This window comes from Sylvia atricapilla, chromosome Z (assembly GCF_009819655.1).
Source record: "Sylvia atricapilla isolate bSylAtr1 chromosome Z, bSylAtr1.pri, whole genome shotgun sequence".
In the NCBI taxonomy this organism is placed as follows: domain Eukaryota; kingdom Metazoa; phylum Chordata; class Aves; order Passeriformes; family Sylviidae; genus Sylvia; species Sylvia atricapilla.
The window spans coordinates 23,298,130-23,315,026 of record NC_089174.1 but is presented as its reverse complement, the minus strand read 5'-3'; the positions used below and the strand labels follow the sequence as shown (position 1 = coordinate 23,315,026).

Sequence of the window (16,897 nt, the reverse complement as noted above, 5' to 3'; positions counted from 1 at the left end):
TTTCTTCTTCTGAGTGGTGGCAACTGCTACTGGTTTAGGCTGTTCCGGTTCAGTGACGGTTTGTGTGGAGATGCTGACAGCACGTTTGGTTCCTTTTTCCTCTGTGAGAGTCTGTGTAGTCGTCGATGTTATTGCTTTGCTTCTTTTTACCTCTTCTACTTCTTTAAGAACATGCTCCAACACACCATGTAGTGTTTTGATTCTAAGCATGGTGCAGAGAAAACAAAGCAGGACTAACAAGAACATCATGCTGTCCTTGGCATCCAGAGGGTACTCAATATTTTCAAAAACTGCTGTGTCCTTCCTGAAAAGCTGGAAAAAATCATTCTTTACTCCTCCCCACAGGGGCTGGGTGAGATTGTTGAGGCTCCAGACGTAGCATCCTAGACTAGAACAAGAATACAAAAATGGGTATATATTCTGAATAATGTTCATTGCCTCAGATTTTATCAAGCAATGGACATAATAGACCAGTAAAGCAATTTTAGTACCATATCCTGGTCTATGCAGGAGTATTAAGGCCGGCAGATAGTGCCCCACGTTTGGAAAAATGTAGAGAGATAGGTATAAGACACATGTAAGCATGTTGGGCATCATAACAGACAGGTGTCCTCAATAAAATTGTAATTTCTGACTTTTCTTATTGCCTCTGCCGCACGTTGGGCGCCAAAAATATGTTGTGGTTTAAAAACAAACCAAGTAAGAGGCTCTAAGTCAGAAATAAAATTTAATGAGAAGAAAAGGAAAATAAAATAGAATAAAATAAAATAAATACAAAAAGAAAAAACCAGTGTCAGAGTCAGAATACAACCTGATCAGGGTGATGGAAACAGTCCAGACGAGGTGGTCTTCTTGAAACAGAAATCTTGTAGAAAGGTCTGGTAGCTCCGGTCCTCTGGGAATCCAGTGGGAGAGGGCTGCTTCTACTGTCCCAAATCCCAGCTTATATCCAGGTGAGAATGCTTGGCTCTTCCCCATGGGCGGAGCATCTCACAATGGGATGATGAGTCATGGAAGAGAGCCTTAATGGCCCATTAAAGAGAGAGTCATGCAAAAGGCATTGATGGGCCATTAACTGAAGATGGTGATAGAATACATCTTAAACTACAACCCAGGACAATTGTCAAGTGGGATTGCAGAGTAGGAACATAGAGTAGGATTGTATATGAATAAAGTTTCTGACACCACAATTCACCTTGAAGATTCCCTTCCTTCTCACTCTGTAAATAAGCTTGAAATTTCCTTCTAAATTGTTTCTTAAAGGTGGAAAGTGATATTTATGGGTTCTTTGCTATGGTTTGAAAGTGGGGAAGGTTTTTCTTCATTCATCCTCTCCAGACCACACTGTCTTTGGAATACTTGTGTAGTGGAGGTTTTGTGAGCTAACTATTTTTAAAGCAGAAATATCTCCTGTAGATAATGTTAATGGGAGAGTCACTGCTTTCATTACTGAGTGGCTAAATCCACTGCAGGCCTTGCTCAGCTAATAGGTCTCAGCAATGACTGTAAATCATTCAGTGTTTTGACATTAGGTTTGAAAGTTAATTTCTGCAGGGTGACATTTTATTCTGTTAATATTTACTCTAAACATTTTTAAAGAGATGTGCTCGTTTTGCATTGATTGACTAGTGAGCAGGGAAGAAGCTACCCATGGAAGTGACTTTTCTAAGAGGAGATGCTAACAGTTTCCTTCGTGCCTGCAAAAACCAGTCAGTGACTAGTTTTGAATAGTGACACCTTGTTAAACCACTAGGAAGCTGAACACGCCTCTGCGAACACACGTTAAAAATTGAACAAACCCCGGGAAAGCTCTCTTTTCTTGCCGACTGGGAACAGCTAACAGGCCAGTCCAGCCCTCCTCTTTGCAGACAGGCCAGGCCAGGCAGGCCCAGCCAAGGGGCCAGGCCCCTTCCTGTGGAGTCTGCTGGGCCCCATCCCAGCCCGGCCAGGCTCCAGCAGCTGCCAGGCAGGGGGAGGGGATGTCAAGGGGCCCCATCCTGATCAGGCCAGACCCCAGCAGCTTAACATCACCAGGCTGGTCCCCTCCACCTCCAGCACGGGCCAGACCAGGCCCTGCCTCTGCCACAGCGCTGGCCAGACCGAACCACGAGGTCCTGTCACAGCCCAGTGAGGCCTGAAACCTATCACTGTGACTGCTTCAGCCACCGCCCAGCAGAAACCATCATGACCACTGCAGGTCCTGGGCGAGATATTAACTCCTTTATTGCACAGGTGAAACTTACAGGCCACTGATCCACTCTCAAGTGAGAGAAAAGGATAGAGTGAAGACACGTAGAGAGACATCATGAAGACACCAGGGTCAGTGAAGAAGGAATTAAGTCCCACATGGGAGGAAAAGGATGGGATGCCTTAGTCTTAGGCTGAAATTCGTTTGCAGGGCCATGGTGATGGACTGTTGGTACACTAGAATATGCCTTTAATTCATGGAAACAGTATGGGGAGATGGAATTTTGAATTGCACATATGAGCAAAGGCATTTCTGCTGAAGCAAGTTGAAGTAGCTGTGATCTCATGAGAAGCTTGAACAGAGAGAAGAAGATGAGAGTGATGAAGACCCCCTGCCCCCAGGGTGGGAGCGTGGGGGGGAGGAGGAGGAGGAGGAGGAGGAGGAGGAGGAGGAGGAGGAGGAGGAGGAGGAGGAGAAAGAAAAAGAAGACGACGACGATGATGACCGCCTCTGTTCTTAGAGATGAAGATGATCTGAGAGATAGATGAAGAGAACCTTTGCTTTTGAACATCTCATCCTTTAAATAGTACTCCGTAAGTTTGACATGGACCATGAATGCAGCTGTAGAAAGGCTGCATGAGATGGGAGGGACTTCACAAATGCAGACTTTTGGGCAGCTTCTATTAATGAGAATTGAAGCCATAAGAGAACTCTTTTCTTGTGGAGAAGTCTCCACGACATAGTGAAAGAGACTCCTCTCCCCAAGAGAACTGATGGAAGACTATTTTAGAGGTGATAAAACTGACCTAAGTCCCAGGTTTTGTCTCTGTACATTGTCAGTGGGAAAGAAGGAAGGTTGTGGGGGGAGGAGAAGTGTTTTGAAAGTTTTATTCTGTTTTTACTATTTCTTTTTAATTTTTCTTGTAGTTTTTGTTAATAAAGTTTTTTATACCCCTTAAAGTTTGAGCCTGCTTTGCTCTTCTCCTAATCCTACCTCACAACAGAAAAGGAGTAGTGGATGAATTGGCATTTAGACCACATCAGACCCACCACATTAATTGGTGCGTTGTCCGGGAGACGAAAAATTGGCAAACCAAACCAGCACACTAAATTGGTGTTTCTGCCCAGTTTTGAACTGGTGACCACCACGACAAGAATTTTTAAAATTTTCTAAAGAATCACAGTATTTTATAAGTAAGAATTTTTCTGTCCACAAAGGGTACTGGCTTGGAAAAAAATATTTTAAAGTATACAAGTTTCTGATTTTCGTGGTAACAGGTAACATCATCATAATTCTGTAAAGAACCAGTGTCAATTTAGTGTATATTCCATATGGAAAATTTTATCAGCATTTCTGTTATAGAAGGTTATATTGCCATGTTATATTCACACATAACTTTAAATCTCTCCAGTAACACCTATTAAAAATCACAGTCATGAAAAAAACAAGACTAACTTTACCAAACATATTTCAATGCATCTTTTAGATATTCTGATAATGGTGCATCATAGCTTTAGCAAACAGAGATGGTCAGCCGCCCTCTGGCAGGTGCCAGGGAGGGCCATGCTGCATGGGGGAAGCTGTTGCCTGGGGCCTGGGAGGAGGCAAGAGAGCTCTGATGAGCTGGGGGGCCCTCCCAACCTGGGAGACCAACACAGTTTTGTAGTTTTTTCCTCCAGCGAACACCAATAACCTGACTTTTTTAGCTGTGTCAGCATTTAGCTTTCTGTCAGCTTGTGGACAGTCCTTCTTCCCATCATAGTCTTGTCTCTCTTTCAGAGGCAGAGGAAAAAGGAACGATTTTACAGAAACAGGTGGTGTTAAGTGGAGGGTCTCTATAAGCTGGGCAGTGGCAGCAGTGGCAGCTACTGGAGCATCTCTATCAGCTTTTAATTATAGTAGTTGCTGCCCATAATGCCCTACCTTCTCCCATGCTTTGACGAAAAAAGCAGTTCGTACATCTCCTTTTACGCTATTTTGAAGAAAAATGGTTTTATTGATAAGTATTGATTGTATTTTGTTTACTATTTTTGATTTTTTGGTGATTTTGTCTTGATTACTTGAAAAATGGTTTTAATTAATATTGATTGTATTGAATTATTTTGATTTTTTTGTAATTTGATTATTTTGAAAAATTGTTTTAATCAATATTGATTGACTTTGTTTTGTTTCTATTTCCTTTTCCTATTTTCCCTTTCTCTCTCTCTCTCTCTGTCACTCTCTAGTGTTTCTGTTTTCCGGGATATGCTACCAACATGGGCAAGTCCTGAAGACTTTGCAAGACTGCGGAACCGTGCTGATGGAGCTCTCTTGACGACAATCATGAGTCACGGAGTGGTGTAAGAGATGGTCCGAAGATCCCTCACCTGCCTCATGACCATCGTCAAGGACAGAGACTGAAACCCCTAAAAAGGACTCTAAAAACCCCAACAGAGGAGTTCTGGCCTGGCTGAGGTGGGATGTTTGCAAAGTATTGCCTGCAGGTGTGTTCAGTGGAAAAACCTAGCATGCATTTCCATTGGAACATCAGATCCTGAGCAGAAACAATGGGCAAGTCACAGTGAATTGACTGCACTTGCTGATGGCTGACCTGTTCTCTCAAACAAACACACCATAACTCCCCCCCTTTTGGCCAATTGCCTGTCGCTTTGGAAAGGACTATAAGTGCCCCTGAGTTAACCAAAGACTTTGAGATCTCCCCATAGAAGAAGATGGATCTATTGGCCAGACCATGAGGATTTTGTCTCTCTGTTGGTAGGTATGACCCACCTCTTCTTTCTCTTTTCTCGCTATCCTTTATTTCCCTTCAAATCCTTCAATCACGTTTGCTGATGGCACTAATAAAAGTGCATTTGTTTTGATGAATACTGAAATCCCCTCTGTGTTGTTCTTTGCACTCTGAGATCAGTTAACGAACCATCACAATTCCCACTTGCATTAGCGGATCGTGACAGGCATAAATCTCAGTGCACTATACAGCAAAAGGCAACAAGTAGTAATTTTATACCCACATGGTGTCAAAATCAGCGTTAAAATTCTTTCTTGGCTTGACAAAAATAAAATGGAACTTGCTCTAGATTGCCTGATTTGACAATGAGACATGTTTTTTAGTGTTTTCAGGACTATTCTCTAACGTAATATAACCCACAATCTGCTTTCCTTAGAACCAATTTGCTTTTAAACCCATGTCCGGAAAATCTACAAGTGCCAGAGGTTTATGTGTATAAAGGAGACAGAGGACTCCTTCCACTTTATTTGAATAAAGAGAGAGAGTCCACTGGGGCACATGTCTGCAGTGTTTTCTCTCTCGGGGTTTCAGAGGGTGCACCCTCCTTTTATCCTAAACTCCCGGCTGTATGTTGCCCTCTTCCTTTGCTGTTGCCCTCTTCCTTTCCCCACTGGCTAAGGCCCTAGGAAGGTACAGCCTGCCCGAACCATCTACCCCATATTCCCCCTCGAACCTCCTGTTTTACCCCAAAGTCCTGAAGTTCAGGCTTGTGCAAACCCTTGTTTCTCTCAGGAGCCCAGTTGTCTGGGCCCGGTAACAAACCCGCTGCCCAAAGTTAATATACTCATTAAGGTCTATTTGCAAGTCCTTAACACCCATACCTTCACCCATCAAATTATTTGTAAAGACATTAGCCCACGTCTTTCCTCTCATCCAGACTTACACACTTCCTGTTGAGGCAACCCATTTCAACATCTGCCAAAAGAAACAAAACAGCAAATAAAGCTTTTAATTTAGGGCAGCATCACCTCCTTTGTGCACTGTGGTTCCTGTTAGAAGATAGAACAAAGGCAGCAGAAATGACAGCAGAAGAGAGTAGTGCAGCAGGGATCCACATGGGAAGGAAAACATGATCCACATGATCCACAGGGAAGGAAAACAGAGCAGCTTAGTGTGAACAGGAAGATACAGAGCAGCACGAGCGTAACAGCTAATGTTTTCCAGATGGTGAAACCCATGACTGAATACATCTAAAAAAGCGGCTGCTCTGGAACGATTACAGCATCATTTCACAAAAAGAAAAGTTGGAATTGGTAGCTGCAAAAACCACTCTTAATTCACTTTAAAGATAAATTTCCTGGAGATAACTATGAAGTAATCCAACCACAACCCTGTGGTGGGCCTGCCAGGTATGAGCTGTGATTTAATTTCTTCATTTCTACAACAGCCAGTATGAAGCATTTAAAATGAAAGCTACAAAAAATCCCTCAGTAGAATTAAGCCCCACAATCCTTAATGCTGTGATGATGCAGCAGAAAATAATGCCAGTTCAACAGTGGGGAAAAAAATGCAGTGAAGCAAATATTGAAAGAAATAGTTGCAACAAATAAGCAATTTTATGCTACACAGTATTTAACAAAAAAAAAAAAAAAAATTACTGTCTGTGGCAAAACAGCTGCCACAGTTACCTGTTTTCAGGAATACATTCCTGAGGAGGTAGCACAGCTCAGCTTTTACCATGCTTGCCTTGAATGCACTCTCTTGAGAAACAAGGTATTGGGCAGTACTAGCCTTACAGGCACCCAGTTACTCTTCGCAAAGGTCAAACTGCTGGTTCATGTGTGGAAGTCTCCACATGGAACACAAAATGAATGCATGGGCTAATATCCTGAACAGACATGAGAAAATAGGTAGAGGCTCAGAAGCAGATAGAAGTCTTGGTTCAACCTAAGAATGACCTCAAACAGTCCCGTAAATGATCACACCCATTTTGTACCAGCCTCATAGCACAGTATGTTCAGGACTAAGAAAAAGCCAAATAAACCAAGACAGCAGTGGTATGGAAGAAAAAGAAACAACTTGAAAGAAAGCATGAAGACTATGTTAAATGCTCAAGGAATGATTTTTATTATTTTTTAAAGGAATACAAATCTGCTAACAGTGCCTAAATTAGTGAACTATTGAAGGACCACTTGGCCACAGGCCTCTGAAAGACTGTTTCGGCTTCTCAAGGTATCAGTCATGTCTTAGAGGTGAAAAATAACTGAAACTGGAAACATCAGTGGATGCACCCAATCTCAGAAGTGTCATACTCCTTCTTTATTTAAACAAAATTAATTTAAAATAATTAAACTCAAAAACAAACAAACAAACAAACAAACAAACAAATAAATAAATACCAAAAAGCCCCCACTAACTGAAGATAATGACCTTTAAATAAATTTAAAAATAACATTTCCAGCTGCCTGGTTGTTTGTATGAATATATTCTGCTCATCTGCACTGTGGATGTAGAAGTACACCTAAGGAGCCTTTCAACATATATGGAGTTAGTATTTATTTTAACTGAACTGCAAGACTGACTAATTAACATTTACATTCTCATACCCTTTACTGGGTTGAGAAAGCTTTAACTGTAAACTACGTACTTAAACTGTCTGCTATGCTATTTTAAGCCCACAGACAACTTACATGAGGTCCATTGTTTCAAACTTTGCTTTGAACTCAACTGTATTTTTAAGTATCAACTGTACACTACTATTAAAAACCAACTCAGTCAAAAAATAGGCTGGCAAATAAACACTGAAACCAACACAGTTCCCTCTTATTTTTCCACTTCTTGCTGTACAGAATGGCAAAGAATGTCAGGAGTTTGTTGTGTCACCTTCTTCTTCATCTTTATTGTAGATATGCTGCTGGTTCTCATGGCTCATGTTTCAACAACCTAAACCAGCTAAAAAAAATCAAAATTAATTAATAGAATATTTAGTACCATGTGTACCTGTTGTTCCACAAGCTACAAAGGAAAAACAGTACTGTGATAATACACTGTATGTGCACAGCTTTTCCTCTACCAGCAAGCAATGCATAAATAGTTACCTCTGTCATATCACTTGTAATGTTCAGGCAGTTTTTTTCCTGCTGGAGGAATACGGTCCCAAAGCTGCAGCAACTGCTCTCCAACTTGCGGTTCCAGCTCCTAGAAATGATCAGGAAATCAGGAAGTGACCTGCACTGCTACTACTGAGCATACAGAAACTATTTATTACTAAATTGTTGGATGAGGTTGCTGGTGATAGCTTTCAACCTTTCTAGGAGAGCTCATCCCTTTTGCTATTGGGACAAATATTAGAACTCCCAGCAGAGCAAGGTTTTCTTACTAGGGCTGAGCAGGAGATAAAAACTTTCACAAGCCACCCTGGCCTACAGGCTGTTTGGGGTGTTTTCATGCATACTGAGATGTCGGTCCTTACAAAGACAATTCCCAGTGAACACTCTACCACCATACACAAGAACAGATGCACTAGATACTTTGTACCTCCCACAGATCAGTTACTTTCTAGCTAAAGATCGTTATTTTCCACATCTTTTAAGTTGAATTCCATCAAGTGTGGTGGAGAATGTGGAAAGAGAGGTCACAGGAAATACAGTGGCCATCCTTTGCTTGTACTTTTCCTTTCCTCCAGTTTCTTACAACTGGAGAGAGGCTTTAAAGAAGAGAAGGTGACACAAAAACTTTAGATCTTGAATCATCAAGGAGATGTTTTGGGAGGGCAGAAATTGCCACACAGAATTTTTGTGCCATTTCTTTTCATAGTTGCATTTAGAGCTTTAACAAATACAAGAATGGTCTTAAGCTTTACTCTGACTAAATCTCAGGATTCTCTTCAGGCATTACAGAAAAAAACTTATAATTATGAACAGTTATTTGGGTATGACAGACTACCTAGAAGAACACATCTCAACCAAACAAGGCACAAACCTCCAGAACTAAATTACAAACTATAAAACAAACACAACAGCTTCTTTTTGGAAGTATCCATCTTTAAATAAATTTTTAAACACATAAGCAGGAAACTGTTTTGATTTCATTAAAACAGCTCCATTACTTCAGCAATAATTCTGCATTAGCTGAAGGTACAATACACTGATGAACTGTGGATTCAGATTAGCATATGCACAAACAAGTGGAGATAAATATCAAGGCTAATAAAGCTAATAAAAAATGCACAATTCTACCAATTAAAGAAAACTTCAGAAGAGAGTAACATTACCTGGCCATCTCTACTTATCTGTACTTTCTTACTGTCATTCCACGGGTTGAGCAAATGGTGCGCAAACTGAAAAGGCATGCTTTCTTTTCGGATCCAGTCCACCTTAAATAAACCTCCAAAACCAGCAGATCCCCAGTCTTGACTTTTCTCGCACCCAATCGCTGAACCCATTCTAGCAAAACCCTGGGACAAAAATTGAAATATGAAAGAACAGACATAACGAGACCATATCTATCTCTGGTGGAATGAGATAAGTAACTGAACTTCCTATGAAACTTTCAAAATAGTTTCAAAGAGATTCACACACTCTCCACCATGATGCTGAAGCTTCCAAAATGTCTGCATCCAGAAAGTTAGAAATACCACTTCTTTTTCCACTTCAAATATGCCTTGTAGGGCTTGACCATAAGGAATGTCTCTCAATGACAAAATTATCACTAAAGCTTCTTGGAGCTTTGTAACAGACTAAAAAGCTGTTGCATAACCACCTGAAGCAGAAGGAAATCAAGATGAATATTCTACTATAGTACAGTCTATTAGATATTCATATTCCTTGATATTAGTAGGTAATTTTTGCAGAAATCCATTTGTTCCTTCTCATGTTCCCTCTATGCTAACAAACTTTCACACAGAATTAGGAGAGTGTAGCTGTTCTTCAAAAAAAGAAGTCAAAGTTGCTTTTGAAGTCAAAGTAACCTTCTTTAGTGAAGCTGGACAAAATTCCAACATGACAAATAATCAAAAAGAAAATGAATGGAACCCCAAACCCAAGACAGCAACTAACTTACTTAAGGACACCCCAATTTACCCACATACCTAACAAGCCAAAATAAACCCAACCACACACACCGCGTTATAACTATTCAGGTGAATTTATGCCATTTAGGACTTAGCAGTCAAAAAAATGCAGTTCACTGTGTAAGTTACCAGCATACGCTGCCATTGTAAGACAAGCAGTCCTTGATAGCTCAGGCCAGACTTAACGAGAATTAATAAAAGGAAAGAGAGGAAAAAATAAAATGTGGAATAGAAAGAGACAGCTGTGCAAGAGAAGATTAATAAGGGAAGTTAAGATCACATTCCCATGGCAAAACTAGAAGGGCAGGCAAAGTCAACCACCTACACTCCTGACTTCAGCATGTCTTCCCCACTTCCTTGTCTGAGAGCACCAGTGCAACAGCCCATTTTAAGTATCAACTGACTTGCTGAAAATTACTTTCCAGTATTTTTCCCATTTGCCAAACCATGTATGTAATTACATTACATACAATGTATGTATGTATGTATGTTATACAATATATATATTGTATGTATTACACACGTAATTACATTGCACCGTATGTAATATGTGACTGCAGTACTTCAGTGGTATTGCCAAGACACCTGTGTTTTGATTGCTTCATTAGATTTTAAGTTCAGCTGACTTCTACAAATAGCTTATATATGAAGAAGTAAGTTGAACTTTCTTTACCTGGAACAACTGAAATTAGCTGGCTCACAGCTAACCTGCAACTTTGCACTACCAGGTCAAATTTTTAACTTCAAACTGACCACAGATTTGACCAACAAAATGTTGACAAATATCTCACTGAATATGAAGTCAAGACACAGCTCTGGAAGAATCACAGCCAGCTTCCTAACTGGAAGTGAATAAACCCAGTTTTTTCTCAAAATCTTAATAAAGAAATTTATGAGTTTCTTGGCTTTAGAAAACTGTGACTGTAACTGCTTGCTCACTTGCAATATACACTTTGTCATGCAAACAGTAGCAATCACCTACTTTGTTAGGATTTTTTTGTCGTTGTTGTTCTTGTTTTAGAGGATTAATGTGGAGTACAAACGTTTTTCTTACTCCTGATGTTTGGAGGCAATTCCATGTCCAATTGAATTCCATGTCAATTCCATGAGCTTTTGAGGCACAAGCATATTTTAGAGGAGAACGAGATACTCTTTCTTCAGCGAGCACAGGTATTTGTGGATTACTCTGCTTCTCAGAAAGTCGGAAGTCATAGGCAAAGCTGTCCACACTACACACAGTCATTTGCTGCACCCTCCTAAACCATCAACACTGCTAATATTTAGTTTTAGATTAAGACTCACCTGAAAGCATCCAGACCCTTGAACAGAAAATATTAAGTAAACCATGCTGCTCTCCCAAAAGGCTCCATTCAGTTTCCGTTCATTACTTGGTGTAGTGGACCATATTCCCTTCTGTTGAGAAATATCAATGTTTTGCAAGTTGCTACTTTTCATTATAAAGTACCGAACTGGCATATTTTGTCTTGGTGAAGGAAATTTGCAACCCTGGAAAAAATAAATTAAATTAATAAATACAATAAAATAAAACAAAACAGGCCTTATTTCTGACATTTTACACACATGAAGATAGAAATCCCTTGACTGTGCTCCTTCCTCCCTTTCTCCTCCAGGTTCTTGAAGAAACATAAAATCTATCAGCTGGTCCTGTCTGAAATGGCTTTAAATGTATTTCACATCTAATTTACATTTTTAAAGCACTTTTCAAAATAGTAGTTCAACTATGAGAGGAAGAAAACAAATAGAGCAGAATAGGACTAAAAAGTCTTGTGATTAATTATAATTGGTTTAAGTCTGACACACCTTGAGATGACACCAAAATTAATCATCCTAGACTGCCGCCTATAGCACAGTACTGGCACTTCCACCTTCTTTTTTCTTCCTTTTATAGTGTCGGAATTTAAAAGCTGAAAGACTCAAGGGGAATTACTAAATCGTCCACCGAGTCCATGAGGTTTCCGCTCAGTGATCTCTTTAGTGTTACTGTTACTTAGTTACTCTTCAAGTATCTAAGGACAACTATGACAGTAATCTCATTAAAAATGTGTGCTTTGTTAAATAACCATCACAAAAAGTCCCCAAGTGTCACAGTGCAGCCGGTCTGTAGCTGTCAGATAAATTTGGCCATACTGGACCCCCAAACTCGACCAGCCTAGAAGAAAAACAAATCCCCGGGTATGGTAAGGACACACTGGATTCAAACCTACACAGGGGACCCCCAGCCGATTCCATTTGATCCTAGTTGCAGACATATCACTGGCCAGAGAGCTGGGTGGTGCAGATATCCCAACCAATCAGCTACCAAACCTGGGAAATTTGAAACCCCATATAAGGGGGCAGCCATAATAAATCTTGGCTGTTTGTTGATGACCCTCGGTGAGCTGTGTTGCGTGTCTGTCTCCAACCAACGACCCCTAACCTAATACCCAAGCAGTCACAATAAGGCAGATAACACAGATACCACAATACTTAAAGAGAATCAGTATCAATGTATGCTATTACAGAAACAAAGAAAGGCAGAATCCAAAAACTTCAGGAGTGTGCATACAATATACTAATTTACTTGAGAAAAATGAATATACCACTGTTTATTAGAATAAGTTTTTTTTAAAAAATCTCATTTTTCCTACTTTGGATAGCTTTACCTCAGCAGTCCACAAATACTATTTTTACTGTATTGCATTAGTGTAACAAGGATATTTAGTCTAGATTTTAAGTTCCAGAAGGAAGTATTACACAGCTGTTACAAACAAAAAATTAAGTTAAGTTCCTAATTTATCAGTAAAATACCTAATAGTTGCAGAATGATATCAGCAAGAAATTCTATCACTTTTGAAGAGCAGGGTGATATGTTTGAGAACTCTACCTTTCCAGATACTGGAGAAGAAGGACTAGCACAGGGGCTGGGATAGCTACTGCTGTCTGCAGGCTTCACTGAGGACTGGGCTGATCTGTCATCTGACGATCGTTTGCAGAGCAAAATGTCTTTTTCTTTGTATTTCTTTTGCTGGTGGAGGGCGGGAGATGTAGATTTCACTGAAACCCTAAAAAGGATATACCTTGAGTTTCACAAGCAGTCACTGAACAATTTACATCAACCTGTCAGCCTACTGCATGACTATATGTATTACAACAACTACAACATATATTAAATCCTAACTAAAAACCCATACAGACCATGCCTTGTTTTTTAATGCTACTGTTAAATCTCTTCTGCTATGTCACAAAGATCACAATTCACGGACAATACTCCTGACTGCTTTCTCAAACAGCAGGCCTGTCTGTGAAATACCTCTCAGTGGGATTACAATGCAGCATGCAACAGTATAACCTTTCAGCTGTATTTCCACTGTTTCCACCTCCTTATTACTAGGTGGAATTATTAGTAATAATTAGTAATTAATAGTAATAAGGAGGTGGAGTAATTAAATTACTAGACATCTAAGCGATGCTTGTATACATAAACTGCAACCTACAGTGAGCAGAAGACCTCAACATCTTACTTTTCAGCATTAGAGGAGTCAGACAATTCAGTTTCTGTTGAGCTTTTTCTACTCAAGTTGGTTGACTTCCATGCAGATGCCAAAGGAAGTTCTTCACAAGTCACAGGTCTTGGTCTCTGGCCAATTCCTGAAGGCTGCTGCAGACCTGCAGACTGTTCTTCAGCACTCAGAACAGCTGTAATTGCTCTTACAGTTGTTTCATCAACCTGAGACCATGGTTTCGAAGGAGCTCGCATACGACGCAGGAACAAACTGTGCCACTTCTGCCTGAGTTGCAACAGCATACCAGCAGCCTGTAATGAATTCCAATTCTATTTAAGACTGATGAAAATTAGATCAGACCAGGTAAGAGAACCCTATCTCTTTCCTATCAGGCAGCACCTGTCATTCTAATAGAAAAAGGCCATTTCTAACATATAAAAGCGTTATATAAATATATAATATTTTTAGTCCAAAATGATCGAAGTCCTGGGGAGGGGGCATAATTAACATTCAAACTAAGATGTTAATTTACTTTCTTTTCCTTGGGTTGAGGCAATTTTTGAAACATTTCATTTAGCTCTGTACTAAACTTAACATTGTATTGTACATCCACAGGCTTTTTTATTTTTCCTTTTTATCTTTCTAGAAAGCCCAATATTTTCATGCTTTATGCCCTTCCTCTAAAATCAGTCTATACTCATGTACTCTTCAGTTAAACCTCAGGGAAAAAGAGCTCCAAGTGACATTTTTCTTACACAGACTTCTGCTCAAAATGTGATGACTAAATTCAGAAGACTATAGTCTAATTCCCATATTATCAGAAATGTTCCATTAAAATAAATTTTAAAAAATCACTCTTTTGGACATATCTAGGAGAGAGAGTATTATTAGAGCTGGTAAGGTCAAGTGTTTCATGACCCATAAACTACCTTCTACCACAGCCACAGCTTCTCCCATGACCTAAGGACTTCTATTTAAGAGGTTTTTATTTATCCTTCCAAAATCTGACAGGAACTTTCTTACAGCAACTCTAGCTTCAAGTGCTCCTTCTTAGATCCGATTTTCGTTATCCTCTCAAAGAAAGAAAACCACAATATGCCAATTTGACTGTTCTCTCAGCTCCTGTTCTGATTTTGGCTGTCCCAGATCGTCCTATGGCCTCTTGGAGCACCATGCAGGCAGGACTGGAGGCCAGAAGGAGCAGAAGGGCCATTATGGAGCCACTGTCACCTGCAGCGCGCTGTTCCCTGCAGACATTATCTTTTGTCTGGCAGTCTCTTCAGAATCCGCTGACTTGTGGAAAGGGATAAAACTGCCAAGCTCAGATATGTAAAACATCATACTGCCCAGAAAGTTCTTGAAGCACATCCAACAGCATCTGGACTGCTGAGGCTTTCCTGCTCCCTCATGTCATAGACAGGACACCCACACCAAGATGGAGGAACAGAGATGACCACTCCCACTGTTGACTTGGGTGACTAATAATTTTTTTTCTTTTTGCTAATAGGTAAAAGAATTGAAAGGTATGGGTGATAGGTTATGAAACTTTGCAACTTGGATGTTGAATACCTGAATTCACCTGACAGACAACTCGGGGCCAAAGGGGATTGAAGCCCTTTAATTCCTGATGAGCTCATAAAGTAAAGGTTAAATCAGAGTACGTAGTTTGAGAGACCCAAACAGACCATGACATTCTTATGGAAAATTCTTGGCTACTCAAATGTTACAAAAACCTTGTCACATCTTTTTACTATTTTTCTACATGAAGCAAGCCCAGCAATGATTTCTTACTTACTTCAGGGTCCAGTTTGAGATGGAGCCATTCATCCAACTTCAGTAATGCCAGATTAGCAGTTGCTTTGTCTTCCATCTCACTGTCACTGCTATCATTAGACACTCCTCCCCCTGAGTTAAAGACCAAGGTGCATTAGCATTTCTATATTATTTCTACTTATATACAAAAACCTGAACACTACTGTATTACCAGCAATAAATATTTTTCCATCTAAGTTTGACTTTAAAATGTCAACATTTGTAAAACTACTTCTTCTTTTCTGCAAATACATTGAAAAGACTTTGCTCCACATAGCAGCAATGAAGTAGCCAGACCTGCTGAAGGTCCTACTATGTAAAAAACCTGTATTGATGTGATCTCACTCAACTCATGTACTTTCATCAGTATTCACAAGCCACTATGCAACTTTTCCTAAAGCTGTTTGTGAAACCATATGTGGCTCTATTTCCTGTAAAACTGCAGATTTAATGACCTAGTAAGAAAAAAAAAATATATATATATATATGGCAATTAATGAGGAATCCTTATTTTCCTAAAGTGAAATTCAATCAGCATGAACACTATTCTAAGGTTAACAGTTTAAAAGCAAGACAGGAAAGCTTCAGAAATAAATTGGACTTTTAATTTGATTCAAACTATGAGAACTAGCAGCAGTTATTTTTGCTTCCATTCCAATAGGACGCAATTTAAATAAGAAAAAAAAGTAAATTTCTATATATTCTCTATTACTTACAGTTAATTGTACAGCTAATTGACATTAAAAATATCAGTAGAACACATCCTGAAAATATATTGTCTAGCTAAGAGCAACATGACTTGTTTGCCATATGTCTTGGTTTAGGTTAAATTTGGGAGGAAAACTCTGAATGGGGTTCCTCTGGGGAGCAAACTCAAACAGTCCCACTCCCAGCTGGTCTGGAAAAAATAGAATTTTTTTAGAGAAAAGTGGAAAAAATTATTTATTTAACAAACAAAATGTCCAAGAGTATGAGGAATGAAAGAGAAAAAAAAAATTAAACAACAAAACCTCTCGCTGCTCCAAAGAGAGATGGCAAACTGAGGAGGTTTTTGCCAGAAGTTAGTTTTAGTCTTTTTGGTGCTGGAAAATGCCGTGGTCCAGGCCCCGGTGGGCCACGGATGCCGGATCTCAGTCCTTCTCTGAGTTTTTAGTCCAGAGCAGACTTAAACAGTCCCAAGAAAAAGAGAGAAAAACAGTACAGGAAGCTTCTTTGCCTCAGCTAGCTAAACTAACTAAAAGGAAAAAAAAAAAAACGCCTTCCGGTCGCTGTCTGAGTATCCGACGACCACTGTCCCGAGGAAGAAGAAGAAAAAAAAAAAAAAAACAGAAAAAGGGAATGTGAAGGAGTGAACACTTTTCAAAAACAAACTGCACGCGTCTTCTTCCCTGCTCACCCTCAGAACCACTCTTAAAGGTACAGAACACAACTTACAGCACACACAGAACAGACAGTTGGGGATACAGAGGTATCATAGTCAACCCAGGACACCATATTGTTTCTAAATTATTCAGTTTTAATAACCTGGTTCAAAATATCAAATAAAGTAGTCTGAAGAAAAAGAAGATACATACTACACTTCTCAGTATCAGTA

At 39.7% G+C, this 16,897-nt stretch overlaps 1 protein-coding gene across 1 annotated transcript in view; it reads right to left on the bottom strand.

Annotated features, from left to right (window-relative positions):
- Positions 1–7,027: 7,027 nt before the first annotated feature.
- The window catches only part of LOC136374473 (3'-5' RNA helicase YTHDC2-like), a 32,348-nt gene continuing 22,478 nt past the window's right edge, over positions 7,028–16,897 (bottom strand). Inside the window, exons 24-30 of the mRNA XM_066339848.1 lie at positions 15,287–15,396; positions 13,510–13,802; positions 12,873–13,050; positions 11,291–11,494; positions 9,191–9,373; positions 8,016–8,115; positions 7,028–7,869 (exon numbers count right to left, since the gene is read on the bottom strand). Of these exons, the coding sequence (XP_066195945.1) occupies positions 8,026–8,115; positions 9,191–9,373; positions 11,291–11,494; positions 12,873–13,050; positions 13,510–13,802; positions 15,287–15,396 (1,058 nt within the window). The 3' untranslated portion in view covers positions 7,028–7,869; positions 8,016–8,025. The remainder of the gene's footprint in view (positions 7,870–8,015; positions 8,116–9,190; positions 9,374–11,290; positions 11,495–12,872; positions 13,051–13,509; positions 13,803–15,286; positions 15,397–16,897) is intronic.